A 23,724-nucleotide genomic window follows, 5' to 3' on the forward strand; every position below is an offset into this window, starting at 1 on the left:
CTAATACAGCCCAGCTGGGCAGTTGAGGTCTGGGCCAAGGCTAGGCTGATCTTGGCTGAGCTTGCTCTTGAGTGCACACTAGCCCAGTCAGTTGGGAATGACTGGTCTAGGATGGCTGCATTTGGAAGGTCTCACTTCCATGTGGTCTTTACTTCCTAAACAGGCTAGCCCAGTGGTGGCAGGGCTCTGAGAGAGTCAAAGCATGCAGAATTTCAGAGCCTCTTGTGGTCTAGGCTCAGAACTGGGGCACTATTACTTCTTCCACCTTTTATTTCCACAAGGCACAGTTGATAGGCAAATGGGTGAAAAAAATAAATCCCTTTCAATGATAATACCCCATGAAGTTGACATTACTAAGTAGAACATTTTCACTTATATTATATGGAAATCAGCCTCCTTTAATCTTAAGTCTGATGATGATTAGGCCTGATTTTTCCTGCTAAAGCAGCACTAATGTTACCAGACCTCCAAAGACTAGGTTCTGGAGTTGCAATGTTGTAGAAATGAACACTGAACTCCAAAAAAGCAGGTGAAGTTTATTTAAAAAGCTTGTATACAAGGGAGCCAACAAGAAAACGTCGTGCTCTTCGAAGGGATTGTGTATAGGGCTTATTATAAAGGCAGTTTCAGAGGGTGAGTGGCTTGGGAGGGATGGCATTGATGAATTATTTCATTATGTTGTCTCGGTCATTCAGCTTCTGGTGGTGTCACTTCGCGGTCAGCAGATGTTGACTCATTGGCTCGCCCTGAACTTGGTCAGGGACCTCCTCCTTCGATGTTTCTATAAGATAAATCGGCACAAAAGAATTTTGTAATTGTTCTTTCTACCCCAACATAATGATTCTCCTTGCAAAAACAGGGATTGGTCATTGATCCTTGGGAGTATTTGTTCTGGCTTAAGATATAGTTAGTTGATTGTATGGCTCGTTAATGGCTTACCATAAATTCTTTTTTTTTTTTAAAGATACTCTGGGAATTTTACCTCTTAATCTTTAAGCTCCAAGATGGAGGTTTAATTTTAAAATGGAGTCCCTCTTGCTCTTCCCTATGCTGACTCACTTTCACTAACACATCTACTCCCCCTTAGCACATGGCACATCTCCAAATATTCACAGCTATCCTGCCTCCCTTTTTTCCATTCTGCAGATCCTCCAATCATTTCTCTAATGGTATGCTTTGTAGTCATCAAGGTCACTGTACTTGAGGTATAGTCTGGCTTGTCAATTTTTTTTTAAACATGGCATTCATAAATACAAGTGATATTGCAGACTTATTTTGACAAGAACTGATAGCAGTGGGACTGGGTTTTATTTTATCTTTTTGCTTAAATCTCAACTCTGATTTTATTTACGTGCGCAAAGGTAGCTTTTAGAGGAGCCGAGTCACAGTTTTGGTTTATATTGCTAGATGGTCCAGTAAATTCTCCCTGTTCTTTTTCATACTTAGAGCAGCTAAACCAAGATTTACCATTCTGTACCTATACAGTATGTATTTTTTAATATATAAAGGTAGGAATTGATATTTTTTCTTGTTATATTTCCTTTTCTTGGAATCAAACTTAGGGTATCAGCATGTTGAGATCGTTTTTGAATCACAATTCTCCTGTCTTGTCAGTTTTATCCCAGCTATAAATTTATGTCTTCATCCACTAGTTGACAAGAATGTGAGACTAGGACAGCCACAAAGCCACAACCCTGCACACTCCTTGACAAATGTCCGTTAGCATGAAAGGAAGTAGTAAAGGATATGAGTACAGATTGCTTATCTAGTTGCATATCCATCTAACTGCATTCCTGTTAGCATATGTGTTTTCTCTGACTTGCCCACAAGGGAATCTTGAGAGGGCTTTTTTGTTTTTGGTTTTTTCCTAGAGGCCTTGCTGAAAACCACACTCAATGTCTATATATCTACCCACTTATTAACTGCAGATAATTTTTCTTTGTACATTCACTCAAAGTATCAGTATTGTAAAATATTAAAACATATATACAGCTGTAGACAATAAATTACAAACACCCATGTACCTCCTTGCCTGCTTTATCAAATATTCACATGACATGTTTCCTTCAAAATTACGTTTTTTTTTCTCTTTAAGAAATAAAATGTTATTAGCACAATTGGGACACCGTGTGACCTTTCCTTGTCATGATTTCAGAGTTTATCATTCCAGTGCATGATTTATAACTACATATGCACTGTATCAATAAATATTATATATTTCTTTTGTATCTTTAAACTTTATCATACTGCAAATATTCTGAAATTTTCATTTTTTTGCTCAACATAATATTTGGAGAACTATACATGCTGATGAATGTATTTCTAGTTCATTCTTTTTTGTGGCTTATAAGTGGCTTAGTCTATTGCAGGCAACAATTTTCTATAAAGGGACAGATAATACATATTTTAGATTTTGCAGGCCATCTATGGTCTATGTCATGTATCCTTTGTTTTTGTTTTTACAATCCTTTAAAAATATACAAAACATTCTTAAGTTCTAGGGCTATAGAAAAATAGGACTTAGTTTGCCAACCCCTGTTCTACTGTATGACTCTAACACCACTTTTCTATTCTCCTTTTGGTTTATATGGCTTCTTAGGTCTCAGGTTCTTCTTTCATTAAGCAAAAGTGATAATGGATATGAAAGTGCTTTGAAATGTTAAAAAGTCTCTTCTATTACTTCCCTCTCTTCTCATTCCCCTTCTTTTCCTCCCTGTTTCCTTCCTTTTTGCTGGCCTAATTGGGCTCTATTACATGGGGCTCATTAAGAAGTCTAGGTGGCTGAGATGCATAGGAAGATGCTGTTGGATAGTTAGGGATTAAGAGGCCTGTTAGTATTACATAATTGCTGTAGGATTTTCCACAGCTGGGTATCAGTGGCAGGGAAATGCAGGAGGCACTCTCATTCTAGGCAGCTTCTTGGCTTGGAACACAGCTGTTTGTTCAAATTCTCTGGGACTATGGTCAGAAGCTTAGGCTGATGGCCTGTCCTACTACCAAATAGCTGTGTGACAAACTGACCTCACAGACCTTTTGTCTCTTCATCCATAAACTGCATCTGTCAACACAGGTTTCACAGGATTGTTGTGAAAATTAAATGAGATAAGCTGAAAATATTGGCATGTGGTATAGACATTGGTGAGATGCTTACTAGATGTTAATTTATTGCATTATTAATCATTTATTTATGGAGAGCTCCCTTTTAGAGGCACTGCACTAGATAGCAAGTCCACACTAGGTATGTGCCCCATTTTTTTTTTTTGGTATAGCATTGGTAACTTTAATGAATTTTAGTGAGATTTGTAACTTTACAAAAGGATTAAAGTGAGCTTGGATTCCGTGTTTTGGCTCCTTCTCTGGTCTTGATGCAAAGCAGAACTGAATTAGTTTTTCTTCATGGGGAGGTTTAGCTGATGAATTTAATTTATTTGATAGAAGGCTGTTAAGATTTTAAACCTCATCTTGTGTCACTCTTGGTAAGTTGTTTTTTTCCAGCAATTTTTTCATTTTACCTAAGTTATTGAATTTACTGACAGACATACATTTAATGTCTGTAGGACTGTAGTGATATACCCGCATTTCTGCTATTGGTAATTCATTGTCTTTTTTTTTCTTGATCAGTCTAGCTAGGAGTTTATTACTTTTGTTGATATTTTCAAAGAACCAGCTTTTGCATATTTACTTCTAAAACTATCCCCAAATAGGAACTTTAATTTGAGAAAATTATGCATCTCTCATATACATTACTGTAAATATCCTTTTTTAAATGCCTTAAGTACATAGTCCTAACCTAGTGCCAGTATCTTTAAAGATTGAAAATTAAGTTAACATTTTTATTTCTCAGGTGTGATATACTCAATCCTTCCACATCCTCTGCAGTCAAAACCACCCTGACTGCTGAGTGGAAGAATGAAAGATAGGCTAAGGGCTGGAAATTTGCAAACAGGCAAGAGGAACATGTGGAAAGGATCAAACTGGCTTACACAGCTATATTATAATTTGGATAATAGTCATTGGTGTTGCTGGCCTTTTTTAATTTAGGCTGATTCTGCAGATTTTCAGCATGTAGGAGACTGAGAAAGGAGATTTAGATAGCCTATCTTTGCATTTCCAGAGAAGTAGTTTTAATGCTTGCTTCAGATTGGAAGCTATTTCTGGTATTTCTAATTGTGCCTCAAGAGACCTAAAAGTAATTTATACTCAGAGATAGAATGAAACTGGATTTTCTCTAGGGAAAATAATATTAAACACAAATTCAAAGTATAACAAGGTTATTACAATGACATATGTTAACTATATTTAGGAAAAAGTAAGACAGTAAATTCACGACTTCAGAACTTCAGAGAACTGGCTACTTTGAGTTGAACTTAAGGACATGCAATTGTCATCATCTGCTCCTGTGAATAGTTTCTGATGTCTTCTTGTGTATGTGGACCAGGATCCAAATGTCAGGGTTAATTAAAGGAAATGTGTGTGTTTATGTAGAGTCATGAATATCTAGAAAGATTCTAGAAAACTTGCTAGTTCTTTGATTTCAAAGTTTTCTCATTTTTAAACTTTTTAGAAGTGCATTTGAATCATTTTGGTTAATGCTTAGTAAAAAGGATGATAATATATTGAGCAGAGAGTGGGTTAACCAATTTCTTCTCTTTCAAAGTCAGAGTGGTGAAATGAATAAATGTGCCAAATGTGCTGTGAAATTCAGTTTAACAGTCCAAAGGAAATGGAGATTTCTGAGCATTTGGTTTTCTGGGAAACATGGGCCATCCATAAATATATTTTGCTTGCTTGTTTTTCAGCCTCATATTTCTTATCTTTCTGCCTTTCTTTGGAGAAGCTCCCATACATATTTGAAATGTTCTTCAAGGATTGAGGATGGCACACCATTTGGAGCATGTTTGTAGCATATGGTTTGGTATAGAAGATTTGTAACACTGGCTTAAATACAATGTTTTTAATTTAATAATAAACCCTTGTTATCAATACCGATTCATTTATTTAACAGATATCTGTTGAACACCCACAATGTGCCGGGCACTGAACTTGGTGCCAGGCATCAGTGAACAAAACAAGATCTCTGTTTTTGTTGAGGTTGTATTCTATTAAGGATATGAATTTATTTTTTATTTTTTATTTTTTTAATTTTTTTATTGAAGGGTAGTTGACACTCAGTATTACATTAGTTTCAGGTGTACAACACAGTGATTCAACATTTATATACATGATAATTCTAGGTACCAGCTATCACCATACCAAGTTGTTACAATATTTTGACTATATTCCTTATGCTATACATTACAAGGGATATGAATTTGACACGTTTCTCCTTTACCTAAACACTGAGCATTGGTTAATTGGAAAAAATGGCTAAATAATGGGCTAATTGACGTGCTTATTTTAAATTTTAGTTACCAAAAATTTGCCTAGCATATGTCCAAAGTCATCAAATTGTACACATGAAATATATGTAGTTCTCTGCATATAGATTATATTGCAATAAAGCTAAAAAAATAGTTCATTTTCTTTTTAACTCAGGGGCAATTTAGGTGTATTGTATTGATTTTGCTTCATATGGAAGTTTTTGAAACCTCTGCTCCATGTTAGAGGTCTGTGATTTGGATCCCACACTGCTCTCATCAACCTATACCCAGATGAATTTATTTGACTGTTGCAAATCCAACAAAGAAATGAGATTAGATTTAATATTGTCCTGCACTAAAGAGCATTTTCAACTATACTTGGTATAGTATACATAGCTGCTATAACAATCTAAACAATGATCTATACAGTTGTATAATGGTGTATGTCAATGTGCAACATGCTATGAAGTCTGTGGGACTTAACAGTGACTTCATATATATTCCTCCTAAATTGAACTCACCTTCATATACACTAGGAAAAAATCCTTCTGTGTCCCACCAAGACTTTTCATTCAGATTTGGCATTTGCCTGGTGTAGGCTTCGATTTTCTTTTCTGGACTCTGTAGCCATAAGCCAATGGAAGTTACTTAATGCTACTCAGTGCCCCCAACCTCCATGTAAGTGTGTTGTCAAGGGTGTGCTTGGGTTCACCGGAGCATGGCAAAGCTGCTTACATAGCTTCTCAGGTTTCTTTCTAGTGCTTATATTTGAAGAATCTAACATAGGACCTTCTGATTCCTCACCTGTGTTTTGCCTGGGGGTACTGAGCAGGCACAGTCACACACAGGAGCACTGAGTTCTTTGCAAGGTCCAAGCCATTTATGTATCCATTTTAAATTATTTGTGTCTTACCTATTTATAAAGGATTTTCACCATAAACACGTATAAAACAAGATTATTAAATAAGACAATAAAGCGTTTTTAAAGAGGGAAGGGAAGATAGGTTTGAGGGAAAAATTAAACTGAAAATTATGGTGCGAATTGAAAAGAGTAATGGAGGTAAGGATGTGTGTGCAAATATTTGTGAGTGTCTATGGTTCAAGTGTTGTCAAAGACAGAAAACGTGAGATTATTTCAGTTGTGGAAGACCAAGGCCATGCCTGATAACTTACAAAGTCCACTGTACATGAGTAACTATTTTGTAAAGTTTGCCATGCCTTGCCATAGTTGAGAATCTGCAGGAAAATGCGAAAGTTTTGTCAGGTTCTGAGTGGTCCCACTACCATTTATCTGTTCAATAGCCTGATAGAGGACCCCTCATATGGGTCAGGTAGTAACTTACTTTGTGTGGTTATGGAAAGCAAGGGTTTTCTTTTCTCTAACTCAGCTCACTTATGCCTCTCCTCTCTGCCTGAGGCAGGATGATAAGAAAGTTGGTAGGGCAGATAGAGGAGCCTGCCCCACTTCTTTCTGATCAGTTGGTTGTGTCTCGGTAGACGATTCCCGGAAACCAACTTAACACAGTGAGGCTTACCACTCCCAGGCACCTAGACAGCATGGTTTCAGGAAGTCTTTATATAAGGAATACTCATGTAACAAAATAGATTTGAAGTGTGGACTCAGTGGAAGCAAGGAAGAATTGGGCAACTCTCTGATACACTCTGGGGGTGAGGGGATTTCTTCAGACTCCTTGAAGCTCTGGGCATTTTCAAAGGTAGCAGACTCCTGCTTCTTGCCTCTTGTTGGTAAAACAGATAAAAAGTGGAGCCAAGACCACTACTAGGGAAATAGACATCATTGTATTTATGTAGAATTGCCTCCTGGATAAGACCAACACCCTAGACCAAGACTGCTTAGATTTGAATTGAAGCTCTGCTAGCTGAGTGATTTCGGGGAAGTTATTTATTTAGCATCTTTGTGTCTCTGTTTTCTGTATAATGAGGATATAACACTGTCTACTTTAGAGCACTGTTGTTAGAATTAAGTGATTCATTACCTGTAAAGTGCTTACAATAGTCCCTGGCATGACGTAAAGGGCAATAATTTTTTGAGCATAACAGAGATGAGCCAGAAGAGATTTTATCATCCAGTTCCTTAGGTAAGAAATTAAAGTATGTCTTGGAGAAAATATCAAAATAATTTGGGATCTCTGGGGATTGTAGACAGTAATAATCACATCACGTGTGCTGTGAACAATGGGCCATAATATTTGTTCTGACAATTCTAAGTTATTAAACAAGATATAAATATGTATTGAAAGTCTTCAATTTCTGACTAAACATCTGGTAAACTGGCAGATGTTCAAGAGATATTTTGGTAATGGTAAGGTCTAGTCACCAGCATTTTAAAGCTGTATTTTCCAGTGTCAATTCTGGTTTTATCTGTAGAACCAGTTTTGCTGTAGTGATCTAACTTGGGGCTCAAACTAGTATTTGTTTTCTATTTGGCATTTTGCCAGATTAGAGAAGGAAACATTCTGAAACAACTTCTTTACAATAATGGAGTAGTTTTCTGCCTTAAAAATTTTTCAATCTAGTAAACATTTATTGAATGCCTAGTAAGCACAGTAGTAGTGCACCCAGATGTGTTCAAATAAACATTTTTGAAGTATAAAATGTATACAGAAAATGATACCCATCATATGGGTGCAGCTTGATGAGTTATCACAGAGTAAACACACCCACATAGCCCTTTATGCAGATCAAAAAGCAGAAGGGTACCTGCACTCCCAGAGGCCTCCCTTGTACACCTTCTCAGTCACTTTCCCAACCTTCCTTTCCAAAGGGTAACTGCTAAGCAGAAAGCAAACTTCTAACATCACAGGTTAATCTTTCCTGTTTGTTTAAAAATTGTATATAAATGGAATCAGAGGTCTAATAACTTCTTTCATTCAATACTGTATTTGTGAGTATTGTCCATGTTGTGACTTGTAGCAGAAGCTTGTTCTTTAGCATTGCTGAGTAGCCATTCACTGTGTGAATGCACCATGATGAATTGATACATTCTTCTCTTGATTAATATTTAAGCTATTTCCAGATTGGGATTATTGAGAATAATGCTGCTGAAAATATCCTTGTATGTGCTTTTTAGTATACATATATATGCAATTCTCTTACATCTATACTCAGGAGTAGAATTTCTGGGCCATAGGAAATGCCTATGTTTAGCTTTAGTGGAAACTGCATTACACAATGCAGTGTGTAAGAGTCCCAAGAGACATTACACAAGCAGTGTGTAAGAGTTCTAGTTGTTCCACATCTTTGTCAGCACGTGGTTTTACTTTTAGTAATATAGTGGGTATGTAGCAGTGTCTCGTTTGACTCTGTATTTCCTGATGATTAACAAGCTTGAGTTCCTTTCTGTAACTTTAGTGGACATGTTGATATGGATGTGTGTGTGTATAAAGTTATTGTTCAAGTCTTTTTGCCCATTATAACAATTGAGTTGTATTTATCTTTTTGGACCCTATTCAGACCTTCATATATCTTCATGCTTCCATGTGGGATCATTTTTGCTGGCCTGAAATAGTACCTTTAGTATTTTCTTCAGAGCAGCTCTGCTAGCAACAAATTCCCTCATTTTGGTTTTGTCATAAAATGTTTTTCTTTTACTTTCATCTTTGGGTGTGCAAGTCTGTATTACTGGTTATTTCTTCCCGCTTTGAGGTTATCATTCCTTTGTCTTCTGGCTTCCATTGTTTCTGTTGAGATGCCAGGTGTTCTTGTTGTTACTCCTTGGAAGTTAATCTGGTTTTGTTATTTCTAACTGCTTCTTGTGGTTTTCACTTTGACTTTGGGGTTGAGCAATTTTAACATGATATTCCTAGTAGCGGTTTATTTGTATTTATCTTACTTGGGGTTAAATTTGATATTTTAGCAGTTTGGGAAAATTCTTAGCATCACTTTAAGTATTGCTTCTGACCCATTATTTTTCTCCTCTCTCTCTCTCTCTCTTTGATATTTTTGCTTTCCCATAAGTCTGTAATGCTTTTTGTTTCTTCATTTTCTTCTGATTTGCCTTCTACTTAGTGCTAAAAGTCCTTATATCTATTTCTAATCTGTTAAAACCATCTGTTGATTTCTTAATTGCACTATGTTTTTCAGTTCTAGAATTTTCATTTGAGTTTCTAGTTTCCAGCCTCTGATAAATTCTCTATTTTGTCATATAATTTCTTGAACATAGTACATACAGATACTTTTTAAGTCCATGTCAGATAATTCCACTATCTGTATCTCCTGTGGGTCTGTTTTTATTATCTATTTTTATTTGGATTTTGTTCGGTTTTTGTTGTTGGCATGCCATGTAATTTTTAACTAAATGTCAGATATGTGTACTAAAAAATAGAGATAATTTAAGACTCTGGATGAGTTATTTCTCTCTAGGAAGATTTTACTTTTGTTTATAGCAGGAAATGGTCTAGCACAGATCAATTCGATTCAATCACAACTTGAGTTTGTTCAAATCTGTACTTTAATCTTTGTGAGGGTTTACCTATTTCTGTTCACCCACATTCCTAGCGTCTAATCCTTTGGGGTCCCACCAGAAAGCTCTGGGTGTATACCAGGACCATTAGAGGGCCAGAATGTCAATATTTGCTTCCATGCCTACCTGCTTTGAGAGACTATTGAAAGCTGTGTTCAGATTTTTAGCCTCTTAGTGCCACTATTTTACAGGCAAATGTCTTGAGGGATAAAGCAGCTTCAGAATTTTCTCCTGGGACTTTTCTTCTCTTTGAGATCTTGGCCCCAGAAGTACTCACTGCTTTGGTAGATTTCTAATGCCTTTGAACAGATGTTTGTCCAGTGGTTCTTGGCAGAAATACTGGACCAAAATAAATGCCATTGCCAGCATAAAAATTCTCTTTTTTGCATTTTGATGTCTTTTTTCTTAGGTAATTAAAAAAACATGAAAAGATAGAACTATACTTTTTTTCATTTTAAATGCTCATTGATGGTTGTGGGTAAGACTAATATATATCTTAAATTATTTGTGCAGATCTGGCCTTTGAATTCTGGAAAACTTTTTGGGATACATATGGGACAATGTGAAATCTGTTATGAGTTTGTTCCATAGTTAAGAACCAAAAACAACTTAAGAAGATATACATAGGCCAGTAGGCACATGAAAAGATGCTTAATATCATTAGTCATCAGGAAAATGCAAATCAAAGTCACAACAAGATACCACTTCACACCCACTAGGATGGCTAGAATGAAAAAATAAAAAATTCAAGTTAATAATAATAAAAATATTGCTGAGGATGTAGAAAAATTGGAACCCACATACGTTGCTGGTGGGAATTCCAAATGATGCATTAGCTTTGGAAAACAGTCTGGCAGTTACTTAAACAATTAAACATAAAGTTACCATATAACCCCATATATGGGATATCAGGGAAATATAAGTTTTGTTCCATCTTGGTTTTTGGTTTTGTTTTATTGTTGTTTGGTTGTTTGGTTGTTTGGCATTTTTTTTAGGTACCTGTAAGATATCTAGGAGGAAGAGAAATCTGGTAAGCCCTGGGATAGGAGAAAATAAAACCATGGTTGCTGAGTGGAAGAGAAAGATGTGCCTATGAATGAAATTGAGAAGAGGCTGCAAGGAAAATGAGAGGGTGATTAGGAGAAAATGATTTGATCAATGATTTGATCACTTCTACAGGAAAAGTTTAGAGAAGATGGGAATGAATAACATCAAGTGTTACAGAGAGATCGGGAAGGAGCAAGATCAGAATCCAGACAGCAAAGAATTGAGGATTAGAATGTGAGTGTTTTGATTACAGATAACTCTGGAGGGTTGACTGAAAAGTGTCCGAAAGAATGTAGAGGTAGAAGGAGGCGCAAGATGAAGAGAAGGGTCTTCTCTACCTCCCTCCTGCTTTTCTTTCCCTCCCTCCTTCCCTTCCTTCCTTTTCTTCTTTCCTTCCTTATAACATTGTTATAGAGACTTCCCAATATACAAAAAGATTGAGAGGATATTATAATGAATTTCCATGTATCTATCACACAGCTTTAACAATTTTGTACATATTTCCTAGTGAAGGATGGGTTTTCAGATGCAGCTGATTTAGGCATATTCATACACTCAGGAAAAAGAGCCAAGATACAGAGAGCAGTCAGAAATTTAGAAGGGAAAGACATTAATTGATGGAACATTTTTGACAAGGAGAGAAGTGATAGAGTGTAGTACAGGTGGAGATCCTGGCTCCAGATAGTAACAAAGACACTTTGTTTACTGATTTGAGAAAAAAGGGTAAAAATCACTGCCCCTCAGAAATCTGGTTAAAATTCCAATTTCTAGAAGCTTTCGGTGCTAACTCCTCCAGTTGCCCTCTGCCACTACACTCCATATCCCTTCAGGCTACCTCATTTCCTCCCTTGAAGTCATTCACTAATGTTTTTTTGAAAAATCTATTCCACCCAAGGATTTTGTGAATTACTGAAGATCCAGTGTCCATGAAGAGTAGTCACAGAGAGCAGCGATTCACCATCCTCCATCTTGGGAGCAGCTGCTCTCATCTCCGAAACAACAGAAAAACTGTTCTCCTTGTCCTACAAATAGAATTCCCTTCCTAAGAGGAATCCTGGAGAATAAAATATAAAATAGTCTTCATCATTTAACATAGAGATTAACTTTTTGGTGTCAAGTCAGGAAATGAGCAAATTCATGCCTGGTAACAATTTCTCTGTGAAATAGGAAGAGAGTTCATTTGGAAGAAGTTCATTTGGCTGCAGTTGAGTGGGAGAAAGCTTTATAAGTGTGGCAAGAGTTTGGAATATTGCCAAAGCCTTTTTCTTTAAGCTTTGCTTAAAACGATGTCTTGCCTTCTAATAAAAATGAAAACAGCAAAATGTCCCCCCCGCCCCCTCATACACACTCATAGGAAATGAGAATAAGATTATTAGATGATGTTAGACTTCTATAAAGTACCATTTAAATGGGTGGGACTGCCACCTGATCTCTTTTTGTGTTTACTGTGGGAAGATAAGGTTGGGAAATGGTGTCAGGGAACTTTTCTCCATTTAAGTCTGAATAGGTAGGTATTTGCATGAGCATTATCCTAGCCATTGGTTGGATAAGAGCTTAATTCTAGTGGTAGAAGTGTACATTCCAAGCGTTTTGTACAAGCTTCTTGTCTCCCAAGTATATCTCTCCTCCTGGCCCCCTCTCTGTCTGTGATACATAAAAGATGTAATTTGGAAATAATTGGCCCAACAAGAGAAAAAAAGAAAAATGCTTAAAAAATTATTTGCATCATTGTATTATTAAAAGTAATAAATAACTTGGAGTTGAAGTACCATAAATATAACAATGTAAAATACTGCATGTGTATGAATATGTAACTTACATTTTAATCATTTATGCTTAGCTCATCTGCATTTGAAGTAATTTTCTACAGTGGGAAGAACATAAGGACTAAAAGAAAAGGATTCAATACTAGATCCTTAGGGTGTACAACTTTGTAATCATACACATGAAATATATTATAAATATGTACTGCTTTACAATGTTCCACTGAATTAGCCTCTCAGAAAAAAGTAACTTAGTCCAATTATTTCTCAGTCTATTCCTGTGATAGTATTTATATCTCTTAAATTTGATTACTAGACAGCCATCTTTTCAGTGAATGATATCGATGATTTAAATCAGTGCCAAAAGACTATGAGAAAGGTTGATGCTTTGAGTAAAACTGAGCTTCTCCCAGGCAAATAAGTACCAAGTCTTCAGAGTTTTTATGCCTACCAAATATAGATGTTTTTCCACTGATTCAGAACTTAAGAAAAAAACCCTTTATTCATATGCATTTTAGATTATACATCTAGTTAAAAACAATTATGTTACATAAGTACTGCATTTTAAGAAGCAGACATGGAATGTATTCTCATCTCAATTTTATGGGTGAGAAAACAGAACCCAGAGAGATTACCATTTCCCCAGTATATCCTGGTGAGAAGAGTAAAACCAGAGCTAGACTTGGTTCCTAACTCCAAGCCCTACCTCCTGTCCCTCTTTACTCTAATATGTGGTGGTGGTGGCAGTCTGTAGTAAATGATTATATTTCAGTTTAGACCACACAGTTTGTGCTTATAGGTTGGCAGCACATTTCTTAGAATAGAACTCACAGCCAACAGTGTCATATTCTTGAACACAGTAGCATGCTCCATTTAAATGAGCCACATCCTGTCCCCCCAAACTGCTGCTTTGTATAAAGTGGATAAACCCATTAGCCATAACTTATGTTAAGAAATAAACAGCTAGACTTCTTGTAATACTAAGGCCTTTCAGCTCAAGACAAATTGACTGACAGTTAACAGGTTCTCATTTCTTCAGCAATCTGCAGAATTTAACAATACAACTGAAGAGTAAATAAAAGGGATCATTCTGTAGTCAGTATATAAATTTAAAAGATCCTGCAGATAGGAACTCCCTGAGCAATTTATTATGAAGTAACTTCTGTTTACTTAATACTGGTATATGTTGAGGGCATCAAGAAGAAATATCAGACACAGTCACTCTTGACTCCTTAGGAGCTTATAAGCTAATTGAGGAAACAAAACACACTATGTAAAGGACTTTACATGTTCAGACAGAGCAAGATGGGGTCAGGAAGGTGTTTGAGTTTCAGTTGACTCTTGGATAGACCCTGAGGCAAGGTTTGCATGGATGTACTTTTGGAGGAAGGTATAAGGAGCATGGGAAAAGGGAAATGAGACAGGGAAGGGAAGGCAGCCAATAAAGGGAGTCTTACTAGCCAACTGTCACTATGGGCCACTAGAAAGTAATCCTGTGAGGCAACACCAGTAAATAGTATAGAGCACACATCTCAGAGTTATATCCTACCCAAGGGGTGGGAGAGCTAAGGTAGTTATATTCCAACTCTTATCAGGGCTAAAATTGGGGTATTGGGGGCTCCCCTGGGGGCATTAGCTCCCTAGCACTTCAGCCTGCCCAGCACCTGGGCCAAATAGCCTTCTGCAGCCCCAGAAAAAGCCCTCAGGTATAGTGAGCAGGTACTGACAGCTTGAAGTCATTCTGTGCACATAAAACAGAAGGGTCCAAAGAATATGGGTAAAGGGACTGCCACAGGAGGATTCTTCATGGAAGTGGGACTCGACAGTGCTCTTTCTCTTCTCTCCCCAGGTCTCTTCATGATCCTATCCCTGTTGTCCATTGTGTACGGAGCCTTGCGCTGCAACATCCTAGCCATCAAGATTAAGTATGATGAATATGAGGTCAAAGTGAAGCCTCTGGCCTATGTCTGTATCTTCCTCTGGAGGAGCTTTGAGATTGCCACTCGTGTCATTGTCCTGGTTCTCTTTACCTCCGTCCTGAAGGCCTGGGTGGTGATGGTCATACTCATCAACTTCTTCAGCTTCTTCTTCTATCCCTGGATCCTCTTCTGGTGCAGTGGCTCCCCATTCCCTGAGAACTTTGAGAAGGCCTTCAGTCGGGTGGGCACCACCATCGTGCTGTGCTTCCTCACCTTTCTCTATGCTGGTATCAACATGTTCTGCTGGTCAGCTGTGCAGCTGAAAATCAACAGCCCTGACCTCATCAGCAAGTCCCAGAACTGGTACCGGCTACTGGTGTATTACATGTTGAGATTCATTGAGAACGCCTTCCTCCTCCTCGTGTGGTATTTTTACAAGACCGACATCTATATGTATGTGTGTGCACCTCTGTTGATTCTGCAGTTGCTCATTGGGTACTGCACAGCCATTCTATTCATGCTTGTATTCTATCAGTTCTTCCATCCTTGCAAAAAGCTCTTTTCATCCAGTGTTTCTGATGGCTTTCAGAGGTGGCTAAAGTATGTTTGCTGCAACTGTAGGCAGCAGAAACCCTGTGAGTCTGTAGCAAAGACAGATATAAGGTTACCCGGAGGTAGAGATGAGACACCTTCTAGCAGTAAAGTAAGTTCTGTGCCCAGCCAGATCTTCACTACTGATGAGCTCTGCCCTGCTTAATAGGACCTGAGCCTCTTGGGGTACAGACATACTGTTTTCTTCGTTGATCCCTGTTCTTCACAAGTGATGAGCCCTGCACAGTTAACAAAGCAGGAAATTAGCTCTCAACTCCTTGTGAGTTGCTCCCCTTTAGAGAGCTCTTGGGTGTGTGGAAACTATGAAGAGAAGCCAGGAAAACCCCTGAGTGTTGGAGGGGCAGCCTAAGGCACCACCATTCCAGTTGACCATACTGTCCTGGGTGTCACTGGCCTTTTCACTGATGAAGTACACATGATATCTGAGTTGGGCTGGTTAGATCCATCAGGTTAGTTTGAGGACAGGGGATTTCTTGTTTTCTAGTTTTCTGGACTGCTGGTCTAGATAGCCTAATGTTTTATTACCCCCAAATGTAGTTTTCGCCCAAGAGCTGTTCTGATGAGCAGAGGTAACTGGGGTTTTGTTATCAGCAGCATCATTCCTGTCAGAGTTTCCAGAGAGGGCTGTTCAAGTTTGGCTTTTGAATAGATAGATCTTCCATTTTCATCTCATTAGGGCTCTTGGTACATAACCAACTGTAGTCATCTTGGCCTGCTATCTCTAATTGATTTAAAAGTCTAGATTTGGAGATTTAATTCCCCAGAATCCATGGATGTAGTATTCTGGAAGCCCTAGGACTTTAGGAAAGTTGTATTCCTTCAATATGTTAAAGAAGTTCTGAATCAAAAGGTTGTTAAAACATCAAAATGAGGTAGGGTTTTATAAGCTCAACTCTTACTTTCTCAGGATGGATCTGCTGGAAGGTAGGCTTAAACCTTTCAAGGTTCAGTCCTGTGCTGCAAGTCTGAGAAATTTCCAGTAGAATTGCTAGAATTTGCCTTGTTAAGAAGGAAGAAAATAAAACTCATAATCTTCACTTCTTTCTTCCTTGACTGTCAGGAAAATTTTAAACAAGAGTTACCTTGGTTAACTTAAATTTTCTTGAAAACTCCACAAAACTCTCTCACCTAGTACAGGTATATAGGGCATTTGAATTTTCATTATTTGAAGGAAAAGCGTTTCCCTGTCCATTAGATATTGACTTCAGAAAAATTTAAAATATAGAAAGAGATGAAATGGCCAAAAGATTTTTGTCTTTAACTATATGCACTTTCATTTGGCATGAGTTAATTTGAACAAGAGCTCCAATTTTATCCTAGTATATTCTCTTATCTTCAGTTAATTTCTCCTGTAATCTAGAGCCCTCTTTGTTTCCTAAAAGGATTGTGTAGCATATCCTCAATTGTCTTAGGAAAATGCCTGGATCTAGTGCCATGACTTCTACCATAAAAACCTTAATAGTGAAATACCTGGAAACTGGTGACCTGTCATTGACTAAGCTGGACATTGCAGACCAGTCAGGGTTGACAGCCTAAGGACTCCTAACAGCAAAACTTTCTGAACCATCTGGTTTCTAACAGCCAGTCTGTCAGGGGACAAGTTAAAAATTTTAAGTTTGAACAGGAGTTTATAGTCAGAAGTAGACAGAGATGGAGAGCCTGGTACTTCCTATCCTTGGTTTAGAAGCCTCTCTCAAGAACCATTATAAAATCTGAGCCTTCAAATACATTCTAAATCATTTTAGTACCAAAGATAGGTCAGCATCTTGAGTAATCCCAAACCAAACTCACAGTGATGGTTTATCAGAATGCCAAAGCCCATTTATAGGCCACATTTCTAAGGATAAGAGGTTTGGTAATTAAATTGGATATTTTGTCATCTTTTAACCCTTGATATATAGATATTCCTGGTTTGAGGCCATGTATAGCCATTCATTTTGGGAGAGAGAAACCACTGCTTGTTTTCTGCATGTTGAATACTTAAGACATGGTGAACTGAGAATTTTTATTCTAAAATGATTTTTATTTTACCTCTGCAGTGGCAAAGTTACAGTTCAGACTACAGAGCTAGGTTGCCCTAAAGACAAATTAGCAAATTTCCTCTGCAATGAGAGTTAAAATGTGTTTTTCAATTATAATTCCAATTTTTAAAACTCTCAGTGCTTTGTCTAATTAATTACATGCCATAACTTGTCATGACAGCTGCTCCAACTGAGTCATTATTTGGCTATATGGAGGTGAAGTATTCCCTCAAAACATGTCAAGATAAGATCATTAAACATGTTTGGACTCATAACTGGAGACAGTGCAGTATAGAGATTGGCATCTCCCTGTCCAGCCCTACGAATTACTTAATTGTTCTATACCTCAGTTTCTTCGCCCACCAAATTTGAATGATATATTTGCCCAGCCTACCTCACAAGGTTGTTGGAAAGATCAGTTAAATAATAGTTGTGGAAATGCTTTGAAAAAATTTTTAAAATGTCATGCATATTTAAGTAGTTGTTAATATAGTCATTCAAGTCCATAAACAGATTATTATTGTTTTTTTACTGTTAGAAAAGAAACATGTAGTGTCATCCACAAGAGTGTTTTGAGTGAATATGTTGGCCTTTGGCCTTACAGAAGGGCAAGTGTAAATGGTCTTTACTCTTAGAGAGAACTCTTCAGTGCCCTTCTCTTACCATCAGTTTCTTTCAAAAATTAGTGCCCAAATATTATGCTCAGTGAAATAAGCCAGGTGGAGAGAGACAAGTACCAAATGATTTCACTCATATGTGGAGTATAGGAACAAAGAAAAACTGAAGGAACAAAACAGCAGCAGAATCACAGAACCCAAGAATGGACTAACAGTTACCAAAGGGAAAGGGACTGGGGAGGATGGGTGGCAAGGGAGGGATAAGGGCGGGGAAAAACAAAGGAGGCATTATGATTAGCATGTGTGTGGGGGGCACGGGGAGGGCTGTACAACACAGAGAAGTCTAGTAGGGATGCTGCAGCATCTTACTACGCTGATGGACAGTGCCTGTAACGGGGTTTGTTGGGGGGACTTGGTGAAGGGGGAGCCTAGTAAACATAATGTCCTTCTTGTAATTGTAGATTAATGATACCCAAAAAAAATTAGCACCCAAACATGTGGTACTTGGAGGAAAAAGACCAACTGAAATCTGAGAAACGGCTTTTAATGGCAAATGAATTTATCATTTTTTATATCTGTCGTCTTTTCTAAAAGACATAGTAGCATCTTTTAGAAATTGTGCTTTACAACTTGAACGTGTGATCCTGCTAGACTTTAACTGAATATGGATTTGATCTTTTCAGCCTTGTAAATGGGAAAATAAACATTAAAATTGTCAAATACATCATTTCCTTGGAAACCACCTTAGAACATTAGTGCTATGGTTATGAGTTTATGTGTCAGTACTTCTCAGCCAGTAAATTGTGGATGTGAGCTTTTGCAGGCTGTTTCTCTGCAGCCATTGACTCTAATAAATATCGTTTATGGTTTCTTCTTATAATAAATTAATTTTCAATTTCTCCTTGCATTTCTACATTCCTTACAAAGTCCTTTCACGGCTTTTTTACTTCAGGGACTATTTTAAAAATAGAAGTTTGAAAATGGTTTTGTTGTGGTTAATTACGGATTTGTAACCTCACCTGGAAATTCCTTCTATAGGAAGAGAAATTTAAGAGTGCTAGAATTCTGCCTTGCGAGAGACACTAACAGTCCATGGAATCTCCTCTGATTGTTTTGTAAGCATTGACTCCATTTGTTAAAGCTGCACTGCTGGATACTACGATTCTGCTCAGCTGTCTGTTGATTGCTGTGTGGGATACAAAAAGAGAGGCAATGTAAATCTAATCTAGACAAACATAAATAGTATACTGTCTCATAAATATAAAATACTGAAGGGGTGACTTGATAGTAACATAAACAAATAGTCAAATGTAAATGATGATCAGTGGTTGGAAAAAATACCATTTATTAAAGGGGTTATTTCAGAGCATGATATAGACATGGATTGTTTCAATAATTCCTTTTCTTCGGAAGGTGACCTTGCAATTTAGAAAGACTTAACTATAGGATAAGTCTCTGAAAGAGAGCTCTTGGTGTAAAATCAACCTCTTGAGAAAACCCAGTGTCAACAAATACAGTGTTTAAATAGGTCAGTCTAAAATGACTTCATTTTGTGCTTGTAAAGGTTTTATTTTGAACTAATTTTGAGCAAATAGAAGAGCCTCAAGAATAGTGCAAGGAATTCCTTCATATCCTTCACCCAGATTCAATTCAACTATTAACATTTTGCCATGTTTCCTTTATCATTCTCACTTTCTCTCTTTCACCCCTTTATTACTAAATACATCAGTATGTATTTCCTCATGACAAAAGCATTCTCTTACATAGCCACAGTATAATGATCAAATTTGGGAAATTTAACATGAATACAATACTAGTATCTAATCTAGAGCCCATATTCCATTTAACAATTGTGCCAACCTCTTCATTTGTTTTCACAAAACTTCCTCAACAATGTGAATCTACTAAGTTCTCCTCTATGAGGTTCTTTTTCTTTAAAGTTATGAATATATTTTAACTAGTTATGAATGCTGGGGAAACAGATTTTGAAAAGCTATTTGAAGAAAACATGCATGTTCTCAGTATGACTAATAGCTTAAAACCATAAATTTGGAATTTTTACTGGTAAACGGTAATTCTTTTTCATAGATAACCATTTTAGTTATCAAATATTTGCTGCTTAATATGTGAGCCTGTAGTTCACTCCCCTCCCCTCCCGCTCCCCCTGTGATAGTTTGTGATAGTTGTGTTTTATAGCATTTAGGCTCAAATTTGTAAAGATTAGGAAGGGAATGAGGGAAATGTATAGATTATTCCTCTATGGCCATATTTCTCTGGGTATCCCCTTTCCAGGAGACTGCATTCTCTATGAATATCTTCCAAATGGGAAAGAGCTCAGAAATGTCAAAAATATACTGTAATTAAATGAGTAACGTTTTGAGCCTTTTCTGTTATTCAAAAAAAGGCACTTCTAAGCAGCATAGATTTGTACAGAGCTGGGAATTCAGAAACACCCTCAATTCCTTCTTACCCAGCACACAACAAACCCTATCAGACTAGGTCCCTAACCTTCTAAGAAGCTGTGTCTGCTGCAGAAGCCTGCCCGAGGGAATGCCTCACGCCTCCTTGTCACCCTCTCAGCATGGTTTCTCTGGAAATTATTAGGCCAAGTTGTTCCAAAACAGTGTTGGTTTTATCAGGGGACCCAGAGCATCTTTGAGGAGTATAGAGCAGTATGCAGTAGCATCCCTTTGCAGCAAGTTGTGTCAGAAAACTTCTCACCCAGACTCAGCTGTGGCATACACCTCTGTGAAGCGGTTTCAGGGTTTGCCTCCTCGCAAGGAGAGAGTCATCCGGATAGATTTTATAATTCTGTCTGTGTTTCTGTTCCCTCCCTGCCTCCCATCCTGAATTAATTCTCTCTTTCTGAATGATGAGTTCCTGATTGAAGGCTGATGAGCTTGCTTCGAGCCCTGGGAATATCACCCTCCTTAGACATCTGCATTATGCATAGTTTAATTCGTTGTCAGTTGGCTTCCTATTTTAATTACTTAAACTCTACAGATAATGAGTCAGGTTTTCAGGAGCCATAGCACTCAAGAAACGAAACAGGATTTAGAAATTCTCTTTTGCAGTGGTGCTATAAGATCATCCCCACCACCACCCCTTTGAAGAGGAGAGTTTTTCAACAAGGTGACCTTCTTAAATGGAGTGGCAGAACCTTCTAGAACAGTGGTGCCCAGCTGTAGGGTTGCAGACCTCCAAGAATTGGAGAGGCACTGGACTCCTCTCCACTAACTAGAGATGTTTGTATACTAACTAGAGATGTCTGACGCACACTTGTGCAATTATTTTTCAAACCAATGGGTATACTGTTGTGAGTGATACAGGACTGATTAAAAGTGTCGCTGTATTTAAAATAACTTCATCATTATCTCCCAACCCTTACCATGAACAGGTGTTAAAAATTCCATGACTATCATGCGGAAGGCAACCTTAAAAGACTGCTTTTGTAATGAAATGTTGGAAACTACTACCCTAGATGGCTTTTTCCTCTGCTGGAATATTTTCTCACATGTACTTACAGTATACTCTTTTCCTTTTAAAATGAGAATTTTTCACATGCATATCTCTTGGCTTCTCTTATTTCCAGCAGGATTCAAGAGATGGGAAAATATTTTTATTTTGATAATGTAATGTGAATGTTCTCTCTTCAAAAATTAAGTGATCTACCTTCCCACAAAGTATGTCATCAAGTTAAAATGCTTTTACAATTTCAAAGCACGAATAAACGTATTATTAGCATAATAACCATCAAAATAATGAAGTGATTTCTCCATATTCTTCAATTCACCACCCAATTCTCTTCTTTGGTCATATTAGAAACTATATCAAGGTGCTTTCAGCTATAGTTTGTAGAACACCTGATTAAAAGTGGCTTAAACAACAGGATTTTGCTATGTGAAGTAAAAAGAAGTTTGGAGAGAGATGATTCTAGATTCCAGGAGGCCAAACAGCCTCAGGCCCTGGAGGCTTTCCAGCTTCCTTTCTGCCATCTTCAGCCTGTTGCTTCATCTTCATGCTTGTCTCCTTATGATTGCAAGATGGCAACCTGTGCTCCAGGTGTCACATTTACACAACTGAATCCAAAATTAGAAAGGAGATTTCCCTTTGGGTATGTTATTTTAGGGGGAAAATCTTTCCTAGAAGCCACCCAGCACCCACAACAATTCCCCAAATTTCTTACTGACTGGGGTTGAGTCCCATCCCCACTTCTAAAGCTGTCTCTGGCAAAGAGAATGGAATTGCCATGGTTTCTTTGACTACACAGCATTCACTCCTTGGGGCTGGTAGAGGTGCCACCATCCCTTAGCTTATGGGAGAAAGAACAGCCACAAAAATAAGGTTCTGCAAGAGATGAGTGGGGGAAACAGTAATTTGCTGGGTAACCTCTAGTGTCTTTCATTGACATTTTTGAAAATAAAGACCCAGCTAAGCTGATGAACTGGAGAAGGGTACAAATGGTCCCTAGCCCCTCTTTCCAAAAAAAAAAATCTCATACTTCATTTCCTCATTCATTATATGTCCCTCTGGAAGAAGTCACATATTGAACAAATAGTGGCAATTATACCCAATTAGCCTGTGAGAATGCCTCCTAGTGGGGTGGTTTAGTGTCACAACATTGAAATTGTAGAGCTGTGGGCATCTAGAAGGAGCAGGGGGGTGGGAGAGTTCCTCTTAGGTCTGAAGAATCAGGCACCCCAGAAGTTAGAGGGAGAAAACCAGATACTTAAAGAGTGCTGCTGTGGGCCAGGTGCTGGACTAGGCACTGAGGGTAGTCTGGTGAGCGAGAAACTACCTCTGATTTCCAGAAATCAATCTATTTGAAGAGGCAGACACCCAACTTGGTGATTTCAACACAGAGGTAAGAAATCTGATAGGAGTATGCCCAGGAGGTCCAAGGGACACAGGTAAGTAGCCCAGATCTGCTCTTGGAGGTTGAGAGAAGATTCATAGGGAAAGCAGCATAAAAGCTGAGACCAGACATGAATTTACCCTGAAGTTCATAAAGCTTAAACCTTAGGCCCCCCAGTGAATGCTGGGAGTTTTAGCATGTTCTAGGTGGCAAGGAGACGTCAGGAGACTATTGGGAAGCACATCTACTAAGCATTTCTGACACATTGTCCAAAGAGATCATGGAGGGAAGGGACTTGAATATCTACGATACCAGTAATTTGTTGTGATTTCCTTTTCATTCTGAATATTCTTCCACTTTGTACCTAATTTTTAACTCATTTTTCCCCAAGCCTCTCCCCAAACCAAACTAAGTTTCAGGCCCCATAAAACTTTGTTCCGCTCCTACTTGAGATCTGAAGCATGAGTGGGCATTTGCCTGGTGAAAGCAGTGAGAAGAATGTTCCTGGTAAAGGGGGCTGCATGTGGAAAAGTCTGGAGTGAGTAGAAAGAACATTAATAACCAGGAAGTAGACCATAGGCTAGTGTTGCTGGATCATGGGAGAGGTGAGATTGGAGAGGCGATCGGGGGCCACAATGTGAGAGGGAGAAGAAATGGCAGTGTTGACATGAGCCAGGTATTAAGTGTCTTATACCCATGATCACTTTAATTCCTCACAACAATCCTATGCAGCAGTTACTACAGGTTTTCCCATTTTACAGAAAAGAAAGCTGAGACCAGTGAGATAAAGAAACCTCCCTGTGGTAGCACAGTAAGTATAGCAGGGTTGGAATTCAGGGCCAATGTAGTCTGGTGCCAAAGCGCAAGTGTTTAATCGCTAGGTTCTCCTGACTCCTGAACTTTGCCCCATTTGCAGATGTGCTTAAGTCAGGCTGATGTCAGAAACTGGGGGGAAGCAAGCCTGGTGGCATTTCCTGGGGTGCCCTGGTAGGAAGGACAGGAGCGTGCATAGGGCAGCCCTTACTCAGTGGGGAGGGGTTGCTTCTC

General features: G+C 38.1%; 1 protein-coding gene across 1 annotated transcript in view; it reads left to right on the plus strand.

The window, feature by feature from the left end:
- The window catches only part of XK (X-linked Kx blood group antigen, Kell and VPS13A binding protein), a 46,221-nt gene extending 27,500 nt beyond the window's left edge, over positions 1 to 18,721 (plus strand). Inside the window, exon 3 of the mRNA XM_036908993.2 lies at positions 14,503 to 18,721. Coding sequence (XP_036764888.1) covers positions 14,503 to 15,329 — 827 coding nt within the window. The 3' untranslated portion in view covers positions 15,330 to 18,721. The remainder of the gene's footprint in view (positions 1 to 14,502) is intronic.
- Positions 18,722 to 23,724: the final 5,003 nt, after the last annotated feature.

This window comes from Manis pentadactyla, chromosome X (assembly GCF_030020395.1).
Source record: "Manis pentadactyla isolate mManPen7 chromosome X, mManPen7.hap1, whole genome shotgun sequence".
Lineage (NCBI taxonomy): Eukaryota > Metazoa > Chordata > Mammalia > Pholidota > Manidae > Manis > Manis pentadactyla.